Source organism: Euleptes europaea, chromosome 1, assembly GCF_029931775.1.
Source record: "Euleptes europaea isolate rEulEur1 chromosome 1, rEulEur1.hap1, whole genome shotgun sequence".
In the NCBI taxonomy this organism is placed as follows: Eukaryota; Metazoa; Chordata; class Lepidosauria; order Squamata; family Sphaerodactylidae; genus Euleptes; species Euleptes europaea.
In genome coordinates, this window is record NC_079312.1 from 96,856,290 (window position 1) to 96,875,720 (window position 19,431).

The 19,431-nt window shown below is 43.9% G+C and overlaps 1 protein-coding gene across 1 annotated transcript in view; it reads right to left on the minus strand.

The window, feature by feature from the left end:
- Positions 1-18,975, minus strand: part of AFF4 (ALF transcription elongation factor 4) — a 47,200-nt gene extending 28,225 nt beyond the window's left edge. Inside the window, exons 1-7 of the mRNA XM_056863846.1 lie at positions 18,821-18,975; positions 18,310-18,436; positions 13,922-14,722; positions 12,625-12,669; positions 12,149-12,235; positions 2,365-2,401; positions 827-875 (exon numbers count right to left, since the gene is read on the minus strand). Of these exons, the coding sequence (XP_056719824.1) occupies positions 827-875; positions 2,365-2,401; positions 12,149-12,235; positions 12,625-12,669; positions 13,922-14,722; positions 18,310-18,436; positions 18,821-18,921 (1,247 nt within the window). The 5' untranslated portion in view covers positions 18,922-18,975. The remainder of the gene's footprint in view (positions 1-826; positions 876-2,364; positions 2,402-12,148; positions 12,236-12,624; positions 12,670-13,921; positions 14,723-18,309; positions 18,437-18,820) is intronic.
- Positions 18,976-19,431: the final 456 nt, after the last annotated feature.

Below are 19,431 nucleotides of genomic sequence, written 5' to 3' on the forward strand. Positions count from 1 at the left end.
AACATTTCATTCAATAAATGCAACCAAATAGAATATAGGTATTAACAAGCATTTAAGAGCCACACTTGGCAACACTGTAACAAACATAGAATCTTACTCTGTCTGGTTTGATTCACATCTGTAAAGGGGGGAGAAACAGAAACAGGGTTTAAAATGTTCAACTTGACAGGTAGTTTTGGAACTAAAAACAGCTTCTGATTACACCAATCTAATACACTCACCCAATCTTTCCCACAAAAGGCATTTAAAAAGAGATATGATCACCCCAACATTAAAGGACAAAAACATCATTAAGGTAATGGACAAATATTAAAATCTATCCATCTGGTCCAGACTCCAAACATCTCTGAGACCTTTAACAGCCCAGTTCATGTGTGTCACATATCTGGAGTGATGCAGAAAGCTACAAGGGAAGATCAGGTCAATAACAGGCCCCCAAATGGAGAAAACCCCATCAATCAATTCTGGAAATACACAGATAACGGGAAAACCTTGAACAGTAATTGTATTTGGGTTTGAGAATCAGCTTAAAAAACTGTTCATGTGACCAACTCAGACTTACATATTAACTAATGCAGCAGCAACAGTATCTGGTTCCAGGCTCAGTTATTAAAGTGAATAACAGTTCTACCATAAGCATGCACTGAGAAGAGGGAATTAGAAACCGAGTGATATGTTAAGCAACTTACAATTCTTTGTAACAGTTACACCTCTGAAGGTGGAACTCTAGAACCTCTAAAAGGACCATCTTCCCATCATGCACACTTTCACATTATCTTTGGAATACTGCAAAAGAAACTGAAATTCCTTTGTAAGGAACACTTACGATTTAGATTGATGGCTATTGGATGTTTTTGAAGAAGGATTATATCTTTCTGAAAGTAAAAGAAAATAACTGCTTGAAGTCTAATTATACAACATACAGAATAAAAAAAATTACCTGGAGAAAATGACAGCTCGGACAAAGACTGCACTGTTAGATACAGTGCAAGCAGGTGTTGTCTAACATAGTCCTGTCAATGCACTTGAGTCCTCATGCAATAGCCTTTTGTACTCCTGACTCAACACTCCAAGCAGTATAACTCAGCATTGTTGATGCACCAATTAATTATGCACTAGATTTACTACTACAATTTTTTCTCTTTAATAACCAGTTTACGGTTAATCAGGTTTTTCTAACGACAATAGAAGAGCTAGTGGTGAAAGAAGACCATAATAACCTACACTATTCATAGTCTGCAAAATGGTGCAACGGTGATGGTCTTGTCAATTTTAAAAGAATAGATTAATTCTAGGGGTGTGCAAAAGGTGGTGGTAAAATTCAGATTCGGGTCTAATGGACCTGACATTTGTCAGGAAACCTGGATATTCCTGAACTCCCATATCGGGAATATCTGGATTCCCCAAAAAAACTCAGGCCCATTAGACCCGCATCCGAATTTAACACCCCGAATTTAACATCCGAATTTAACACCCCCCTTCACTTACCTTTACTGAAGCTGCTGCAGTGGCCACCACTGAGCCCCCCAGTGGAGGCTGGGGGTGGATGGTGGCATAGAGCTGCACACTGCCTCTGAGATCTATGTGGAGGCCAGAGGCGGCAGCCAGCTGTGCAGAGCTGCATGCCGGGCCTGGCCGGGCCAAGCCCGACTTGCAGCTCTGCGTGGCCCGCTGCCTCCAAGCCCCAAGTGGAGCACAGAGGCAGCGGTGGCAGAGTGCTGCCCTTGCCACCAGGTAAGTGATGGGGAGAAGGAGAAGAGGGGATTTCCCCCCAATCTTTTTTAAAAAAATTAAATGGCGGTGGGGCCGTAGTGGCCCAAAAAATGCCAAAAAAATTAAAGAAGGCATGGTCTGACACTATAAATTAAATGTGGTCACTTTCATGCAACTTAAAAGAACCAAAAACAGTCTTTGTATAAAGATGGGAAATATTCTGAGGACAGACAGGAATGAGAGCTGGCATAGACACATACAGGTTTTTGACAAAAGCAGTGCCTGCTCTGAAAAATGTTCCAAAAATGGAAACGTAAATAAGCTATAACTAGTGAAGCTGTTTTGCTCCTTCCCTACAGATATTATTTCATTCTCAATGTATGTTAAAGAGCTAATAAATATTTCTACAACGAACAAAGATATAGACAGCAACCACTAAGAAAGTTTAGAATTACTCTCAAATAAGTCATTTCTTAGCCGTTTGCATAAAACACAGATTGGAGTCTTTAACTGGCCAAGGATCAGCCTGCTTGAAAGAATATCACTAGTAAAAATTTATTCAATGGATAAAACCTCATATAACAAAGATATTCTGAATGAAAATCCTAAAACAGAAATAGATTATAAAAATAATATAATTAAACAACTTACTTTGTTCTCCGGTGCCAAAATTAGTCTGCTGAGTTTCCTGGAAGAACACTAAAAGTTACTTTTCTCTTAAAGGTAAAAAAAAAAAGTATTGAAAGAAATAAAACTTTAGTCATGCTGCCTCTGATCATTTAATTTTATTGAAGTCCGTAGCTAGAAATGTCATCCAAGACTATCTGAACCTATTCCAAAATCAAGAAGATCTGCAAACTTTAATCCTGCCCCCCTTATGATCTTGTTTCACATTTCACTTTCCTGGTTCCAAATAATTTTAAGAATTGTTTTATTGATTATTTATTAGTTGCCCCCAAAACCATATATCTAGGAAGCGGAGTATACATATCAGAAATAAATCACTGTTAATCACTCCGTATCAAGAGGCATATGGAACTGGGCTTCCTAAAGGATTAAGCACACATTCATACACAAATAGATACAGTTACATATGTTCAGTCACCTTATGAAAAATGAAAAAGAGGCATTGTCAAAAACTGAAAGAGAAAAAATGCTAGTGTTGAGAGAAAAGGTTTATTGTGACAGAGTGAAAACCATAAACAGTCTAACATATGTTACTATGTATGGAATGTTCCTTAAATATTTAATTTACTGTAAACAATATGAACCAAAGTAGAGTCTCTTTGCAATTATGTCCAGAAAGTTACTATGCTTCCCAGCCTGGAGGCAATTCTTACTCACCACAAGTAAGCAGCTACTGACAAGCCTGAACCAGCCAACAGTCTGAGTAAATATTCAACTCATGCTTAATTATGTAGAATTATGAACACAGAACTTTCCTATGCACTTATCAAGATGGGGTTAAAGGAATAACACAAAATGGAGCCTTGGACACTTACCGTAGAGGCTCATTCTCTTCTGAGGCGAAGGGCATCCTAAGAGTTGGGTTGTTTTCCCTCTCCATCCGGGTAGGCAGGACCAAAGACTTTGACTTCCTGTCTCCCTTGGCGGGAAAACAGCCTGCAGGAAGCCAGTTATCGTCTAGCCTAGCTACATAAACAGTACTAGAAACAGACTCACGAGAACAAAGTACTAACTGATATACTGATGAAAGATAACGGAAGTACCTTGATAATGCAACTTAGAACTTCTGTTAGTGTAATCTAATAAACTGGTAACTGTAACTGAACGTCGAAATCTAGTTTAGGGTGGGCAGGATGCCCTTCGCCTCAGAAGAGAATGAGCCTCTACGATAAGTGTCCAAGGCTCCATTCTCCCCTGAGGCAAGGGCATCCTAAGAGGTGGGACTTTATAGAGCTCCCTTGTGGGTGGGTTACTTATTATTCTACTACATTTTGTAGCACTCTACGGCCGAAGGGCGCCTGTGCTGAGGACCACACGTTAATTTTATAGTGTTTAACAAAGGTTGACACCGATGACCACGTAGCAGCCCGACATATCTCTTCTATAGGGGCCTGCTTATCAAAGGCTGCTGTCGTTGCCATGCTACGGAGTGAATGTGCTGTGATTCCCCCTGGCGCTGGGGTACCCGTCGACTTATACGCCTCTAAAATACACTGTCTGAGGGTATAACTAATGGCCGCTGCTGACATTCTTTTACCTTTAGAAGGGTTTGATATTCCTATGAACATAAAGTTGGTTTGTCTAAAATCTTTTGTACGGTCGATGAATATACGGATAGCTCTCCGCAGGTCCAGAGAATGCCACGATTTTTCTCTGGTACCTGACGGTCTGGGACAGAAAGAAGGAAGATTTATTTCCTGGGCCCTATGGAAACGGGAATTAATCTTAGGCTGGAAAGTTGGGTCTGGTGTTAAGACCACCTTATCTTTATGGAACACGCAGAGGCCCTTCCTGATTGAGAGAGCTCTGAGTTCCAAAACCCGTCTAGCCGACGTGATAGCGGTTAGGAACAATACCTTCATGCGGAGATATTTCAGAGAAACTGTCCTAAGTGGTTCGAAGGGTGAACCCGTTAAAGCTTTCAAGACGAGATTGAGATTCCAGGATGGAAATCTGTGAACGACTGGTGGATGAGTTTGCAATACTCCCTTTAAAAAGGCCGTGATGTGTCTATGTTTTGTTATAGGGAGCCCGTCCAAAAAGGGTAACACCGTAGCCAGTGCGGTTTACCTGTCTCCTTAGGGTCAAGGCCGAGAGCTTAAGGCGTACTCCCTCTTGTAATTCACAGTGGGTAGCCGTGTTAGTCTGTTTGCAGTAGTCAAAAAGGGCAAGAGTCCAGTAGCACCTTAAAGACTAACAAAAATATTTTCTGGTAGGGTATAAGCTTTCGTGAGCCACAGCTCACTGAGCTGTGGCTCACGAAAGCTCATATCCTACCAGAAAATATTTTTGTTAGTCTTTAAGGTGCTACTGGACTCTTGCCCTTTTTGACTTTTTCCCTCTTGTAAGAAATCCAAAATCTCAGATATGGACGGTGAGAGTGGGTTGACCTTCTTTCGCCTAACCCATCTAACAAATGGTTTCCATGACGAATTATACATGCGTCTAGTGGAAGGTCTACGGCAGTGATGGCGAACCTTTTAGAGACCGAGTGCCCAAACTGCAACTGAAAACCCACTTATTTATCGCCGAGTGCCAATGCGGCAATTTAACTTGAATACCACCTCCAGAGGGGGCCCAGAGGGAGAGGCTAGGGTTGCCAAGTTACTCTTCGCCATGAGTGGGAGGTTTTTGGGGTGGTGCCTGAGGAGGGCGGGGTTTAGGGAAGGACTTCAGTGCCATAGAGTCCAATTGCCAAAGTGGCAATTTTTTCCAGGGGAACTGATCGCTATTGGTTGGAGATCACTTGTAATAGCAGGAGATCTCCAGCTAGCACCTGGAGATTGGCAACTAGTGTTTTCTCTCTACATATCAAGACAAATGGAAAGGTGTTTGGAGGATGGCTTGTGGGCACTTCAAAGGTGGAATAGGACTCCACGCCCCTCCGCCCGCACAGACCCAGAGGGTGCCGGAGAAGCCGCTGGAGGGAAAGAAGGAAGGAAAGAAGGGAAAGGAGGGGGAAAGGGAAGGAAGGGAGGGAGTGAAAGAAAGAAAAAGAGAGAAAGGGAGAAAGAAATGGAGCGAGAAAGAAAAGTAGGGAAAGAAAAGGACAGAGGGAAACAGAGAAAGAAAGAGGCCATTTATGCATGGGAGATTTTGCCTTGTATTTACCACTCTCCAGATGCACATTTTCCCCATCCGGAGTCTCAAAACTCTGCATGGGGACTTACTGATGAGTTTTGAGAATTTGGAGGGGGGAAATGTGCATCTACAGAGCGGCAAATCCAAGGCAAACATCCCATGCATGAATGGCCAGAGACAGGAAAGCCTTCCCGCTTCTCTCTCTCTCTCTCTCTCTCTCACACACACACACACACACACACACACACACGCCCCCCTCCTCCCTCAGCCCGCAGCAGAGAAGGGGCGCGCGCGCGCAGAACAGCCCGCAGCGCACGGGCGTCGGGAGACCCTTCCCTTCCAGCGGAGGCTCGGTGTCCTGCCCCGGAGGCGCCCCAGAGCCTCCGCCTGACTTCCCACCCCGCGGCTCGCCAGCCACCAGCCCTGCCACCGCGCCCTTTGCCTGTGCATGGGGCTGGGCCCCACCGGCCGCCTCCCACGTGGCCGGGGTGAGCAGCAGCAGGAGGAGGATCCCCCGCCAGGCTGGGCCTCGCCGCCACCGCCTCCACCCACCCCTTTCAGAGTGCAGCTCCGGCGGAAAGGAGGCCCGTCTGGCGCAGAGGGAAGGAAGGAGGGAGGGAGCCCAGCCTAGCTCAGCGCCCCTCTCTGCCTGCCTGCCTTGCCCAGGCCCCTAAGCCCCCCGCCCGGAGGGGATCTCCCACCCGGCCTGCCTGCCCCAAGGGGGGGATGCGGGGAGAGGCGAGCGAAGTGGGGCAGAGGGCGCCTCCTTCGCGCCCACCGGCCAGCCACGCCCCTCCGCCCGCACAGGCCCAGAGGGCGCCAGAGAAGCCGCCGGCCATGCCGAGTGTGGCCGCCCGGCTTCTGTTCCCCACTCTCCCACCCGCCTGGCCGGCCGCGCACACTCCCTCCAGCGGCAGCAATGGCGGCGGCTTCTGTGGGAGAGTCCGGGGGCCACCGCCAGTGATGTCGGAGGTTCCCCACCCCTGGGCTACAGCCGCCCCCATCCGGGGAGGGGCAGAGCCGGAAAGGCCAGCGGCTTGGAGGATCCGCACGTGCCGGCAGAGAGGGCTACGCGTGCCGGAAGTGGCACGCGTGCCATAGGTTCGCCAACACGGGTCTACGGGCTTCTAAAATAGTATTAACCACATCGATGGAATAGCCTTGATTTAAAAACGACCGCCTTTCAAGTGCCAGGTGGTCAAACATAACCATTTAGGGTCTGGGTAGTTCAGGGGCCCCTGGTGTAGTATGGCTCTCTCCGGTGGTATTTGCCATGGTTCCTGACAGATTCTTTTGAGGTTCGCGAACCATGGCCGTCGTGGCCAATATGGAGCTATGAGGATAATGTTGGCTTGTTGCTGCTGAATTTTGCGCAGTACCTTGGGAAGAATGGGAATGGGGGAGAAGGCGTACAGGAGACCTTTTGGCCATGGGCTCAGGAGAGCGTCTGTTCCTTCCGCCTTTGGGCGAAAGAATCTGGAGTAATACCTTGGTAGTTTGTGATTTTGTTCTGAAGCAAATAAGTCGACAGAAGGGGTGCCAATTTTTTCTGAGACTAGATGAAAGGTGTCCTGGTCTAATTCCCACTCTCCTTCGTCGACCGTTTGGCGGCTTAGCCAATCGGCCTGTACATTGAGAGTCCCCTTGACATGTTCTGCTCGGATCAAAGGAATGTTTATCTGAGCCCATGAGAAGATTTTGGCTGCCTCCATGTGAAGGGAGGAGGACCTGGAGCCGCCCTGCTTGTTCACATAAGCTTTTGTTGAAATATTGTCCGTTCTTATGAGTATGTGATGATTTCTGATTTTTGGAGCAAATTCCCGCAGGGCGAGCTTTACCGCTCTGAGCTCCAGAAGATTGATGTGAAGTGTCGATTCTAGTGGTGACCACTGCCCCTGGGCTAGATGCTCTCCGAGGGTGGCTCCCCAGCCCGTCAGACTGGCATCTGTAAAGATCTGCAGGGGCTCCTCGTGTATATATTGAGTTGGTTTGTATAGGTTCGATGGGGAGGACCAGCAACGAAGACTCTGTTTGACCTGTGAAGGAATGAGAATCGTTTTGATCCTTTTTCTGGCAATGTCTAACTAATGTGGACTCAGCAGCCATTGTAATGGCCGCGAGTGGAACCTGGCCCATGGTACTACTGCGATGCATGATACCATCAATCCCATGGGTTTTGCTAAGGCCATCAGTCTGGTTGTTCTCTGTCTTGCTGTGGATCGAGAGTGAGTAATTATCTTGTCCACCCTTTCTTTGGTTAACGAAATGGAGTTGGTTTCTGAGTTGATCTGAACTCCCAAGTGGACTGCGGATTGCGATGGGGTCAGGGAACTTTTGTGGAAATTTATCAAGTAGCCATGCTCTTGGAGAATCTGAATAACTCTGGCAGTGTGAATTTTGGATAGATCCAGAGTCGGGGCACAGATCAGGATATCGTCCAGGTACGGATGTACCTGGATTCCTTCCTGTCTGAGGACTGCTATGACAGTTATCAGGGTCTTGGTAAATACCCTGGGGGCACAAGTAAGACCAAAGGCGAGGGCCCTGAATTGAAAGTGGTTGTTTCCGTATGCAAAACGGAGGAAGCATCTGTGGGAAGGGTGGACCGGTATATGGAGGTAGGCCTCCACGGCCGTCAGGAAGGTGCCAGGGAGAAGGGACTCTACGGTGGACTTGACCGTTTCCATGCGGAAATGTTTGTGGGCCATCCTCTTGTTACTTTAAGTTGAGGATGGCCCGCCAGTCCCCATTTTTCTTGGGGACTGTAAAAAATATTGAGTATACTCCCTGGCCCCTCTGGAGGACCGGGACCGGTTCTATGGCCTTGATTTGGAGGAGGTGTTGTATTGCTGTCAGTGTAATGCTGTGTTTCCCTTTCCTGGTTGGGATTGGAGATCTGAGGAAACGATCTGTGGGGTGGGATGAAAACTCCAGGAAGTAGCCCTGAGTTATGATTTTGGAGACCCATTTGTCCGGATTGGACAGAGTCCACCTCGCGGCGAACTGCTGGAGTCTCCCCCCTACCTGGGGATGATTGGCGTCACTGTTGATTGGTTTTGGTAAACTTGTCCCCCCTATCCTGTCTGGGCTGGGATCCTTGTGATCTCTGAAATCTACCTCCTCTCCTGAATGGTCGAGTACCCCAGGAACCTCTAGATGGTCCCCAGGATCCTATCCTAAAGTCAGTTCTAAATCTGGGTGAAGGCCTGGAGGGACGAAAGGACTGGTATGGAGATCTATGATCCTTTTTAAGCTGCATAGGCAAAACCTGTTTTTTGTCTTTAGATTCTACGAGAATGCTATCCAGCTTCTCTCCAAACAGGCGACCTTCTTTCACTGGGTATGACATCAAGGTGGTCTTGGCCTTGAAGTCTGCCGGCCAAACCCTCAGCCACAGAGCCCTTCTAAGGGAAGTGACTGAGGACATTGACCTAGCCACAAAGGACATAGTGTCTAGCGACGGATCAGCCATGAGCGTGGTAGCATTTAGAACTCTCTCCAAACCTCCAATTACCCTTAGGTTGTCCTCAGGAACCAGGTGCAGAATCTTTTTTATCCAGATACGATGCTCTGGCAAAAATGGAGGTGGTGGCACTAGCCTGAATAGCTAATGCCGATGCCTCATGTGCCTTCCTTGCTAAAAAACCTGACTTTCTATCCAATTGATCCCTTAGGGATCCCACGCCATCCTCTGGGACCAAACCTGGAGATTGGAGATCCAGTACTGGTGTGTCCACTATTGGCACTTTTAACATATCCATGGCGTGGGGTGCCAGTGTGTATAGTTTTTTAATATTAAGTGGAACCTGCCTATTAGAAGAAGGTTCTCCCATTCTTCTCTGACTGCCCTCTCAAAAAATTCAGGGAAAGGGACAGAATTAGTACGAGGTTGCTGTCTGGGGAAACATTCCTTTACCCCCTGCTTCCACTTTGATTTGGGCCCCTCTGTGGAATCCACATCCTCGCTCAGGTCCAGAGCCAGGATGGCTTTAGCCAATAATCCCTGGTAATCTTCTCCTGAGAACAGCCTATTATGCTGATCTGTAGTCTGGAGAGATTCTTCGTCCGAGTCAAACTCGCCATCCTCTTTGTCTTCCCCCTCCCCTTTCTCCTCTTCTTCATCCTCAAGGGAAGAAGAAGTAGATTTGGAAGTATTTGCTATAGCCTCCCCAGTGCAAACTATGGGAGCCTTCATGGCCGCCTTAGTGGGCCATGTGGATGTACTGGGTTTCGTTGAAACACTCGGGTCACAAGTTTCCTCCACATTAGATCTAGCTAGAGAGGAGGGGGGAGGAGGTCCCGCAGCCCACCAGGGGTTAGGGGGTAAACGCGCTTGGTAAGCTTGAAATGCTAACCATTGGCGCTGAAGGGCACAGTTAATAAGATCGTCGGCATTCTCCCATGACAAAAAATGGCCGCCCGCCGCCGATGGGGGGGGGCGTGCCAGCGCCCGGAGGAAGAAATCCCGCTACCGCAGTGTTACCAGTCGCCGCTGCCGATTCCGAGGCCGCCTGCACGCCGGAGACCCGATTCGAGGGGCTGCGAGAAGAGGCGGGCGAGATCCGCCCGGCTTTCTGCCCAGCGTTTGGTTTGGCGCCTCGCTTCCTTCTCTTGCCGCCCTGCTGCAGCGGCGCGGCTTTTCGCGCCTTTTTATTTTCGGCTGACTTGGGGGCGGCTCGAGTGGCGGCTCCGTAGGCTGCGGCATGGTCCCTAATGGTCCGCAATCACAGCCGTTGGGAGAGCCGGTAGACTTGTGGGAGGATTGCAACAGCCCACTGTGGAAGTCTTTTTCCGAAAGGAGGTCGTCCTCCCTGATCACAATGGCGTCGGCCATTTTGAATTCCTCTCAGCTCTAAGCCGAAGGGAATGCTCACACACTGGGAGGGTAGGGAAGGGAACCAGAAGGAAAGACTACAAAAGGAGCAATAAGATAACTTACAGTCAAACAGGGTAAGGAAGACGAACAAAAAACTCTAACTACACCTAACGATTTGCAAGGCACAGAGCTGTGCGAATGCTGCTGCTCTACCCGTGGAGGCAGGACAAAGACTGGCTTCCTGCAGGCTGTTTTCCCGCCAAGGGAGACAGGAAGTCAAAGTCTTTGGTCCTGCCTACCAGGATGGAGAGGGAAAACAACCCAACTCTTAGGATGCCCTTGCCTCAGGGGAGAATGAGTTAATAAAGCTGAACCACTGCAGTTAGTAGCCATGTACGATTATTTTGTGAAACTCACTGCCACTGGTACTTTATGTAGTTTTATTAAAATTAAGAAAACTGTCAGGTGATGGGACAAATGGACAACATACACAGTATATTCATGAAACTGACACAAATTTTCACTCAAGGTAATACAAAAGCGGGCCAAGAAAAGTGCAATGCTATAGTTTGTTCTCTTGTGGATAAGCCAGAACAGCTGGATCCAGACAGTAATTTTCACTAACAGAAGGCATTACCATTAGCAGGCCAAAACTACCTGAAGGGCAAACAAGTGACTGGTAGCAAGGAGTCAGGGAATCAACAAAAATTCTCCCCCTCTCTTATATAAGTGCATCCCATGATACTAATTTGGATGTTCATATCAAAATTAATATCTTGTTCTCTCTCAGTAAGCCATCCAAAACTCTTTTGGGGGGAAAAACAGAACAAAAAGGATTGAATCAACGAAATTACTGCTTTTGCACAAACCAACCACTAGTAAACGGAAAAAGGATCCATCCACAATGATATGAGAATCTGAACTAAATGAAAACAGTACTAGAATTGTCCTATGCAAAGCTGTTTTAATGTGAGTTCTCATTACAGATATGCTTCAGCAATTATGCCCTGACCTGGACAGATTAGGCTAGCCTGATCTCACCAGATCTCAGAAGCCAAGCAGGGCCAACCCTGCTTAATATTTGGATGGGAGACCACCAAGGAAGTCCAGGGTCGTGACGCGGGGGCAAGCAATGGAAAACCACCTCTGAATGTCTCTTGGCTTGAAAACCCTCTGGGGGTCGCCATAAGTCAGCTGTGACTTGACAGGCAAAAAAAAAACCGGCAATTTTAAACATCTATACATAGCAAGCCTACAAAGAAGATCCAGTAAGCTATCCCTGTGCTACTCAGTAGACAGAGTGTACCTCAAGAAGAAAATAAGAATCAACTCAGGCACCTGCTCACTCTAAATTGCTGTTTATAAATATCACAAAGCAATTCTTGATCATTCACTGCTGGACTGGCTGCACAAGATTTTAAGATGTTTTAGAGAACACAAAGTACTAAGTACGGAAACAGCATAGCTGGAGCTTCCTAACAGGAAGAAAACTTGAACAATTTATGGCCTAATGTTTGAATGCAATAAATAATTCCATATTTTTCTAAGAGCAATTTTTTCCCCCAGAAGGGGAATTTTTCTAAGACAATTTCCCCCCCCCAGCCATCGAGGAGCAGGGCATGAATTCAATTTCATTATAAAGGTAAACAGGATTAATGTAAAAAAAGCAAGAAAAGCAAGCCAGAACGGAATTTAAAAACACAAAAGATAATGCCAATACACTCACACAAAAGTACAATTTCTGAAATACATTGTATTATGAAAGTTGTAGTATACTATAGGCGTTTTCCCCATTGCAGTACCATTAAACTTTCAGCTACAGTTATAACATTGTGTGTGCTGTCTACTCACCTTGGTTGGGAATGGAAATTTTGAAGGTTCCGTTTTGCAAGGTGTGTGAATAGCTGTCAGCGGAGGAGGCCAAATATGGGTCATCTCCTATAGTCACACAAAGCCCAAAACGATTATACATCCATGTTAATACAAACTAAACAGGCAGACTTCATATTTGAATATACTCAATAAGAAAGCTGACTTTGACCTTGCTCACCATCACTGTTAGCTGAGATAATTAAAACTAATTATCAGCATACTAAGTTTTATGAACAGCAAACTAGAAATGCTTTAAATTTGCAAGCAAAACAGAAGAACTAAAAGCCATCAGGTTACGTTAATAAATATAAAACTTTGCAATGATATTCTTTACTATCTGTAAAATGTTAAGAATTTGACAGCGTGTAGTCAAATTGTTTTGAATAAACTACATTGCCACCATCCTGCACACATACTGAGAAATTACTGGGAGACAGAAAACAACAACAACTTACTTTTAGAATTTCATCCACACTGCTCATATCTCCAGATGCTGATGCCTATAAATCAAGGTTCAGAATTAACTGTTTTATTTGCACTGCCATGTTGGTCTGAGGTTCAAATTCAGCATTTCCCATCTAAAGCAAGTGCCCCAAAGACACTGTATTAAGGTACAAGAAGCAGAATAACGCAAACTCCACTGAACTGACCTGAGCATAATTCTGAGTAGACCTACTTAGTTAGGATTGCTCTCTTAGAAACACAGATAAACTTAAGTTAGGCGCCAAATGGCCATGGTACTATTGCAAAGAACCACCTTCTAGCAGCAGTAGTCCTCAGTGTTTTCCCCAAGACCTTCCTACACAGGGAAAATGCTTCTTTTTGCCATTCACTCCTCACATGGTGAAGTGAACAGCAAACAGAAGCATTTCCCATGTGCAGGGTGATGGATCTGGATCCTAGCCTTAAAGAGTTACAGCTGTCATATCCCAAAACTGTCATAATGAAATATCACAGCATATTTTCAACTATGCCCTCTCCATTGGTTGAAATTCAAACTGTACCTAGTTTTCTTATAAATACAACTTGAAACAAGCTACCTCATTTTAAAATTCTGAACTTACAATATTTTTAAAAGATTAATTCTTTCTTTAAGATTATGGAATCTGTTGGCTGTCCTTGTATAAACCGAGACATGATATTCTATGCTTCTCTTTCCTAAACTATACTTGAAATACTGTAATGGAATCAAATTTTTATGGCCATTAGTTTTATAGCCATTCTTTTTTTCACTTTCTGAGTCAAGGGCCATGAAGTCTATGAAGAGATTTCATTCAACTTGCCAATTACTATGTTTCAGGTCTGATAGTAGAACGAAACATAATAATTGGTTTTCTAACTACATTTTTGCTCAGTGCAGGAAGCTACACCACAGATGCAAACAGATACATGGCCCAAGATCTCACTTGTGTACACTTCTTTTCAATAAGCACAGCATTTGGGTCAAAGAGGCATATGTAATTTTTGTACAAGTGTCGGCTAGTGAAGTCTGATCAGCACTTAGATAACATTTGGTGTTAAAATAATATTAATCATGGCAGATTTGAAGATCTTAACTCCAAAAACAGTGCACATGGGAAACAGTTAAAACACTGGAGCATTTATCCCATAGCAACAGATGCTATCACTGGAAGGTGATTTCAGCAGAAGTCTCCTGTCTGTCATTCCCCCCCCACCACAAGCATATTTTATCCATGGAATAACAAGTTTCAGGGTACACTGAGCATGTAACTATTAAAAAAGACAACTTACATCAAGAGGCTGAGAGGGAATTTTCAGTTTTGTTAGATGTGCTTTGCTACTCGGCTTCAGTTCGTTCATATTGTTGCTGTGAGTCTGGCTACTGTAGTGTTCAGAAGAAAGCTTTGGTTCCATGGACTCCTGACCATCCATGGGCCTTACATAGGCAGTGGGCTTCTGCAACATTGTGTTAGACTTAGACATAAGTGAAGGAGGGAAAGACTGGCTAGAATGCTGGCCACTAGAAAACGAAGGTACGCGGGAAGGCGAGTCCCAGGTGGCATCTGGGTCTCGTGGAGATTTAGAACGCTGATGCTCCTTGCTGTGGTGATCATTTCCATGAGATCTGGAATGGCTGGGGTTCACAGAAGAAACAGTAGATGGTTTTCCAGGGCTGGAAGAACGAGACTTTGAGTGTTCTGATCCATGCTGGGGTTTTTTCCGGCTACTGGTGCTCCCACTACCGCCATATGAATCACGGTCATGTCTCTGTCCACTACTGCTAGTGCTACTGCCACTGTTGCGCTGGCTGCCATGTCCACTCTGTAAACCTGAAGACCGCTTCTGTGGCTGGGAAGAAGTGCTAGGCGCGGGACCTACAGGCGTCCATTTGCTGCTTTGGTGAGAACCAGTACTATGTCTCTTTTCACCAAAGAAATTTTGGGTTGATTTTTCATCTGGTGCTGATGGTACTGTTGGTTTGGGAAACCCAACAAGGTTCTGGAGAGAGCGGTCACCTATAAAATCCTTCATTTCATCATAGTTTCCAAGCATGCTTTGGATACGGCTAGACAATTTATCTTCTTTGCTGGTCTGTATAAGTAATAAAAACCACAATGCAAAGGTACATCAAAATACATTAATAAATCTATACAATTCAGCTTTAAAGCAGATGAATTTCTGAATGCTAATTATTTACATATTTTTTCTAACGCTTAGTTGTGCTTTGCCTAAATTAATTCAGCAACCACTGCACTTATCCACAACAGAGATATACAATGTTTAATCAATGGTTTCATTAAAATTCACTTCACCATTAAATCTCAAGAAAATGAAGCTATACAGTTTCATTGATTAACTTGTGCCAAATACTAAAGATGAGTTACAAATTAATTGTTATGCAGTCAACAAAGATTCTGGGACTTGGGTCTCTTAAAAGATCTGTCATAATAGATCACATCTGCCTTTCCCTTGCATCAAAGAAAAAGAAACAGAACCATTTTTCATTTGAAGTTAAGCTACTATGCCTTGCCTTCTAACAGTAAAAATCGTAGGCACGGAATCTGTCAGAGTCCAGCTGAAACTAATGTCAATAATACTTCATTGTATGGATCTTCTGTAATAATGAAAACATGCATTTGCTTATGAGTACACACTAAATATTCAATTAGGCTCATGATTAAAAAGGTTAAAGGTGGCATTTTTTCTGGCAATAATTTGCTGCTTATTAAATTGCAAATCACAGTACACTTAAGAGTTACTTTCCTTTAACATGCTCAAAACTAGATGAAGTAAAATCTTCTCTTCTGATTATCAGAACTTTAAAAACTACAAACAGTGGCTACATCTTACATAGCAACAGAATTTTATATTCAGGAAACAATTAAAAAAACAACCTGGTTTTATCATTTCAGTAATGTATAAGTAAGCAGCAATTTTCTATTTGAAAAACAGCAACCAGACTGCATCTCTGCCTTTACTGAATAAAAAGGCCAAATGACAGTCTGCCACACTGTAGGGCACTCTGTCTGAATACACATGTGGCTCACTGGGACAGTTTACAGTAATATGCCCAGGGATACCACGTTTTAGAACCCCACTCAGCCAGGAAGCTCACAGACTTGAGCCAGTCACATTTCTGTTATTAGGCTAGACGGAGGGGGGGGAGGGGGGGAGTGGATAATCATGTACACTACCCTGTGCTCCTTGGATGCAAATTTGGACATGGAATAATAGTAACAGTCGTGCATTTCCACAGCCACCCAGGTTTCCTGTGTTGAGATTTTTTAAGCCAAGTCATGTTTACCTAGATTCCCAGAGTCCTGGGATTAAAATGAAAAAAACAAACTGCTTTCAGCCACGCTATTTCTTTTTCACTTAGAATACTCCAAAGTTCTGCTTATCAGATGCAACAGTTTGACAATTTCTCCCTTAGAACACACATTTAAGAACTCAAGCCTTAATGTAACAAGGGCTAATGCTAAAATGAAACTTAAAAATCATCTTCCTTCAAAGAACAGAAACACAGCAATTCCTGACATTGTAGGTCTTTCCTAATGCTCATACAAGTTTATTATTCGAAAACTATTTAAATTCCAAGAAACTGTTATACATATGTAGGCGGTCTTGACTAATTTGGCTGTTTGTGGGTAGTTTTGACTTCACTCTTCTTAGTCTGACGCTAAACTTCATCTACATCTTTCCATCTTGTATGCATTGTTAACTCTGCAAGCTTGCGCTGCTTCAGTTTTCAAACCACAAGACTGAAAAAGAGGTTGAAATGTTTTAAAACTTCCCCTTGTCTAGCTTCTACATTCCCCTTCATCTCCTTTGATTATTTTCAAAAGGCTGAGAGAAGAAAAGTAAAATTGATGAGTTATTCTTTCCAGTGATGCGTTTACTGGAAATAACATGGTCCCTCACAGGACAGAGATAAAAAGCCAGCCCAAATGGTTCAGGTACCCATCAATAAGCTCTGCAAGCTCTGTTTGGACATATACCAGGGCACTTGACACAGCCTTTTAAAGGGTGTACACTGTACAATGTAAACAACCGCTGTCCCTCATACATAACTTGTTAGCATGCCTATTAATGCATGTCCCGAAGTAATTGTTTTACGCTTTGTAGAATAGAAAGTTCAGAACAATAGCTGTCCAATCACTGTACCATAAAGCACACATGAAAGAAAAAATAAGTATAAAGGGTGGGGGACTATCTGTGGTGTCAGTGGGGTAGGAGTGAGATATAAAACAGATCCATAAACCCAAGTTAAGTCTCTGAGTCTATAACATTCAAAATGCTTCGTAAGTGAAATAAACAGGCAAAGTGGTTCCAAGCTGCATAATCTTCAGTCCCTTACCTTTGACCCATCTGACAACAGAGATACTCAGTGATACATCTGCAGCAACTTCATAAACAAAACGTCTGTACTGTAAAAAACCCGAAGTCCAAGTTTTTCAAATCAACCATTTTCCGTAACCCAGTTTCTGCCTGACTGCTTATACTTTGGTTTCAATTTTAGTTACAACTACTACAATTATTGAGCAATCCTGAAGGGGGGGACGGAACTGCTCAGGACCCGGCTTGACCCCTACGCCAGCATAAGTGCCACTTGCACTGACAAAGTGGGGACAGGCGCCAGCACAGGCGCACTTACGCCAGCTCCAGGGAGCCTTGCAACCATGTGAGCCTCCCCGGCAGCGTTTTTCCAGCGCAAGACCTCGTGCCAGCATCGGTGGGGATGTTCCTGGGACAGAGCTGACATCAGTCAGCTCCCAAAGCCCTTTTGGCCTGGGAATGCCACTTTTTGCAGGTGGCTACTTGTGCCTGTAAAATAGCTGGCGTAGCCCAGTGAAACTCAATGGAAGAGTTTCACAGGGTTTTGTGCGGATCGTCGTTTTTCTTTTTTATTTCAGGCCAGGAAGCCTCTCAGGAGGCGGCACGGCTGTGCCATCCCCAGGGTCCCCTAACTACCCTCCCCATTCATGATTGCTCTGACCGATGTTATTTAGCTATAAAAATAATGCAGGACTGCATTATCGATCACAATAAACAAGAAGGAACAAGACACCAGAACATCAAGCCCTAACAATTCTCTGATTTCCATGGCATATAATCTCCATGAAGTCAGAAATGTTTATATCCTGAATCACTCTCTTGCAACAAAACCTCAGTGTAACAATAATCTCTGCAAATAAATTTCTATTCAGTTATTATTCTGTACTAACACTTCACATATATACTGCTTAGCAGCTAACTGGTTTCACGTGCAGATTATATGGATATTAGGGTACTACTTACAGAAATTAGAACGTCAATATTTTCTTTTTTAATGTTGATTGGATGAATCCAAAACCTGTTTTAATCCCAGAACAGTCATAAAATTCTAGCAAATCTTTCACCTCCAGTTATGTTAAAAACACTTCAAACCATGTAACATTCTGACTTGGTTATCATCAAAGGCACAAAATCACAACCCCTCTCACTCTCAAGCTTCTTATGAACACGAGTTACATCAGAGGACTCTAATTCATATCAGGGCTTGGAAGGCTCATGCAAAACATTTTCCAGAAAATTTTCATAAGTGCAAACCACTAGTCAGATTTAAAGCAAACAAACCCTTAAACCATCTTTTTTGGAATCTGACATAAAAGCTCATTTGAAAAACCACATGCACTTACAACTTTATATGGTTCAGCAAAGAGAGGAGAGTTAGGTGGAAAGGCTTCTTCACCCTGTTGAATTTCTTGATTACGCCTCTCTCTTTCTTTAATACGCAGCGCATTCCGGTCTTCACGGTTCATGTTGCTATGAACAAAAATAATTTGATTACACAAAAGGCGATACCGTGAAGGTAAGCTACAAAGATTTTCCCCCTTGACAGTACGCAAAGCATCTTAAGAATCCTACCTTCCCTTTCTTTAAAACATTGGTGCCTTTATATCAAAACTTGGATGACATCTACTACACTGGTAATACTTATGCAAGCAATTCAAACATTCTCTTAAGGTCATGTTACCTGCATATTTAGAATAAGTTGATAGAAAATATAACTGAGAAGCATTCTCCATAATTAAAATCATTAAACTCTGCCTTCTCTTGGTACCAATTATGACAGTCACATTATGTCCCACCATCCAACCTATGAACCCACATGCTCATATTCAACAACTGCCATTATTTTTGATCTACCTCATTTTTCTTTCTTTCTGTCCCCAACACAGCTTCCTTGGTGTCCATCCTTTGTAGCATGCTCTCAGCTCTGATGTTTCTAGGTTCCCTAAAAATGACATTTCTATTCTAAATACATATTTCAGTAAACATCTCCAAAGTTACAGCAACAACTGTCTCAAAATGCCTACACTTACTGATCTCTGAGTCTGAAGAACATGGAAGATTTCCCTTTATTGAATGCGCCAAGATAAGCCCAATGCAACAGAGCTCTGTTTATTTGACCTAGTGATCTAAATATAAGCCATAAATCTACAAAAGAAAAGATTCTCCTTAAGCTGAAAAAAGCAGCCAGACTAAATGTTAAATGATAACAACAAAGTTTGTTTGTGGATACCATGCATAAAGTGATAGTCATTATTTATACCACTAAAGAATACACAAAGATCTCTACATAACCAAGTCACAGAGAAAATTTCAATTATTTTCTGTGTGCTTGCTAAAGAATTATTGTCAAATACTTATTCTCAATAAAATGCTTTTGTTAACTGTTTACTTCTGTAAAATATCATTCTTTTTCCTTTGATACAGCAAGTATTGAAAACCCTAGTGGTTTTAGCCCTGCTATAACA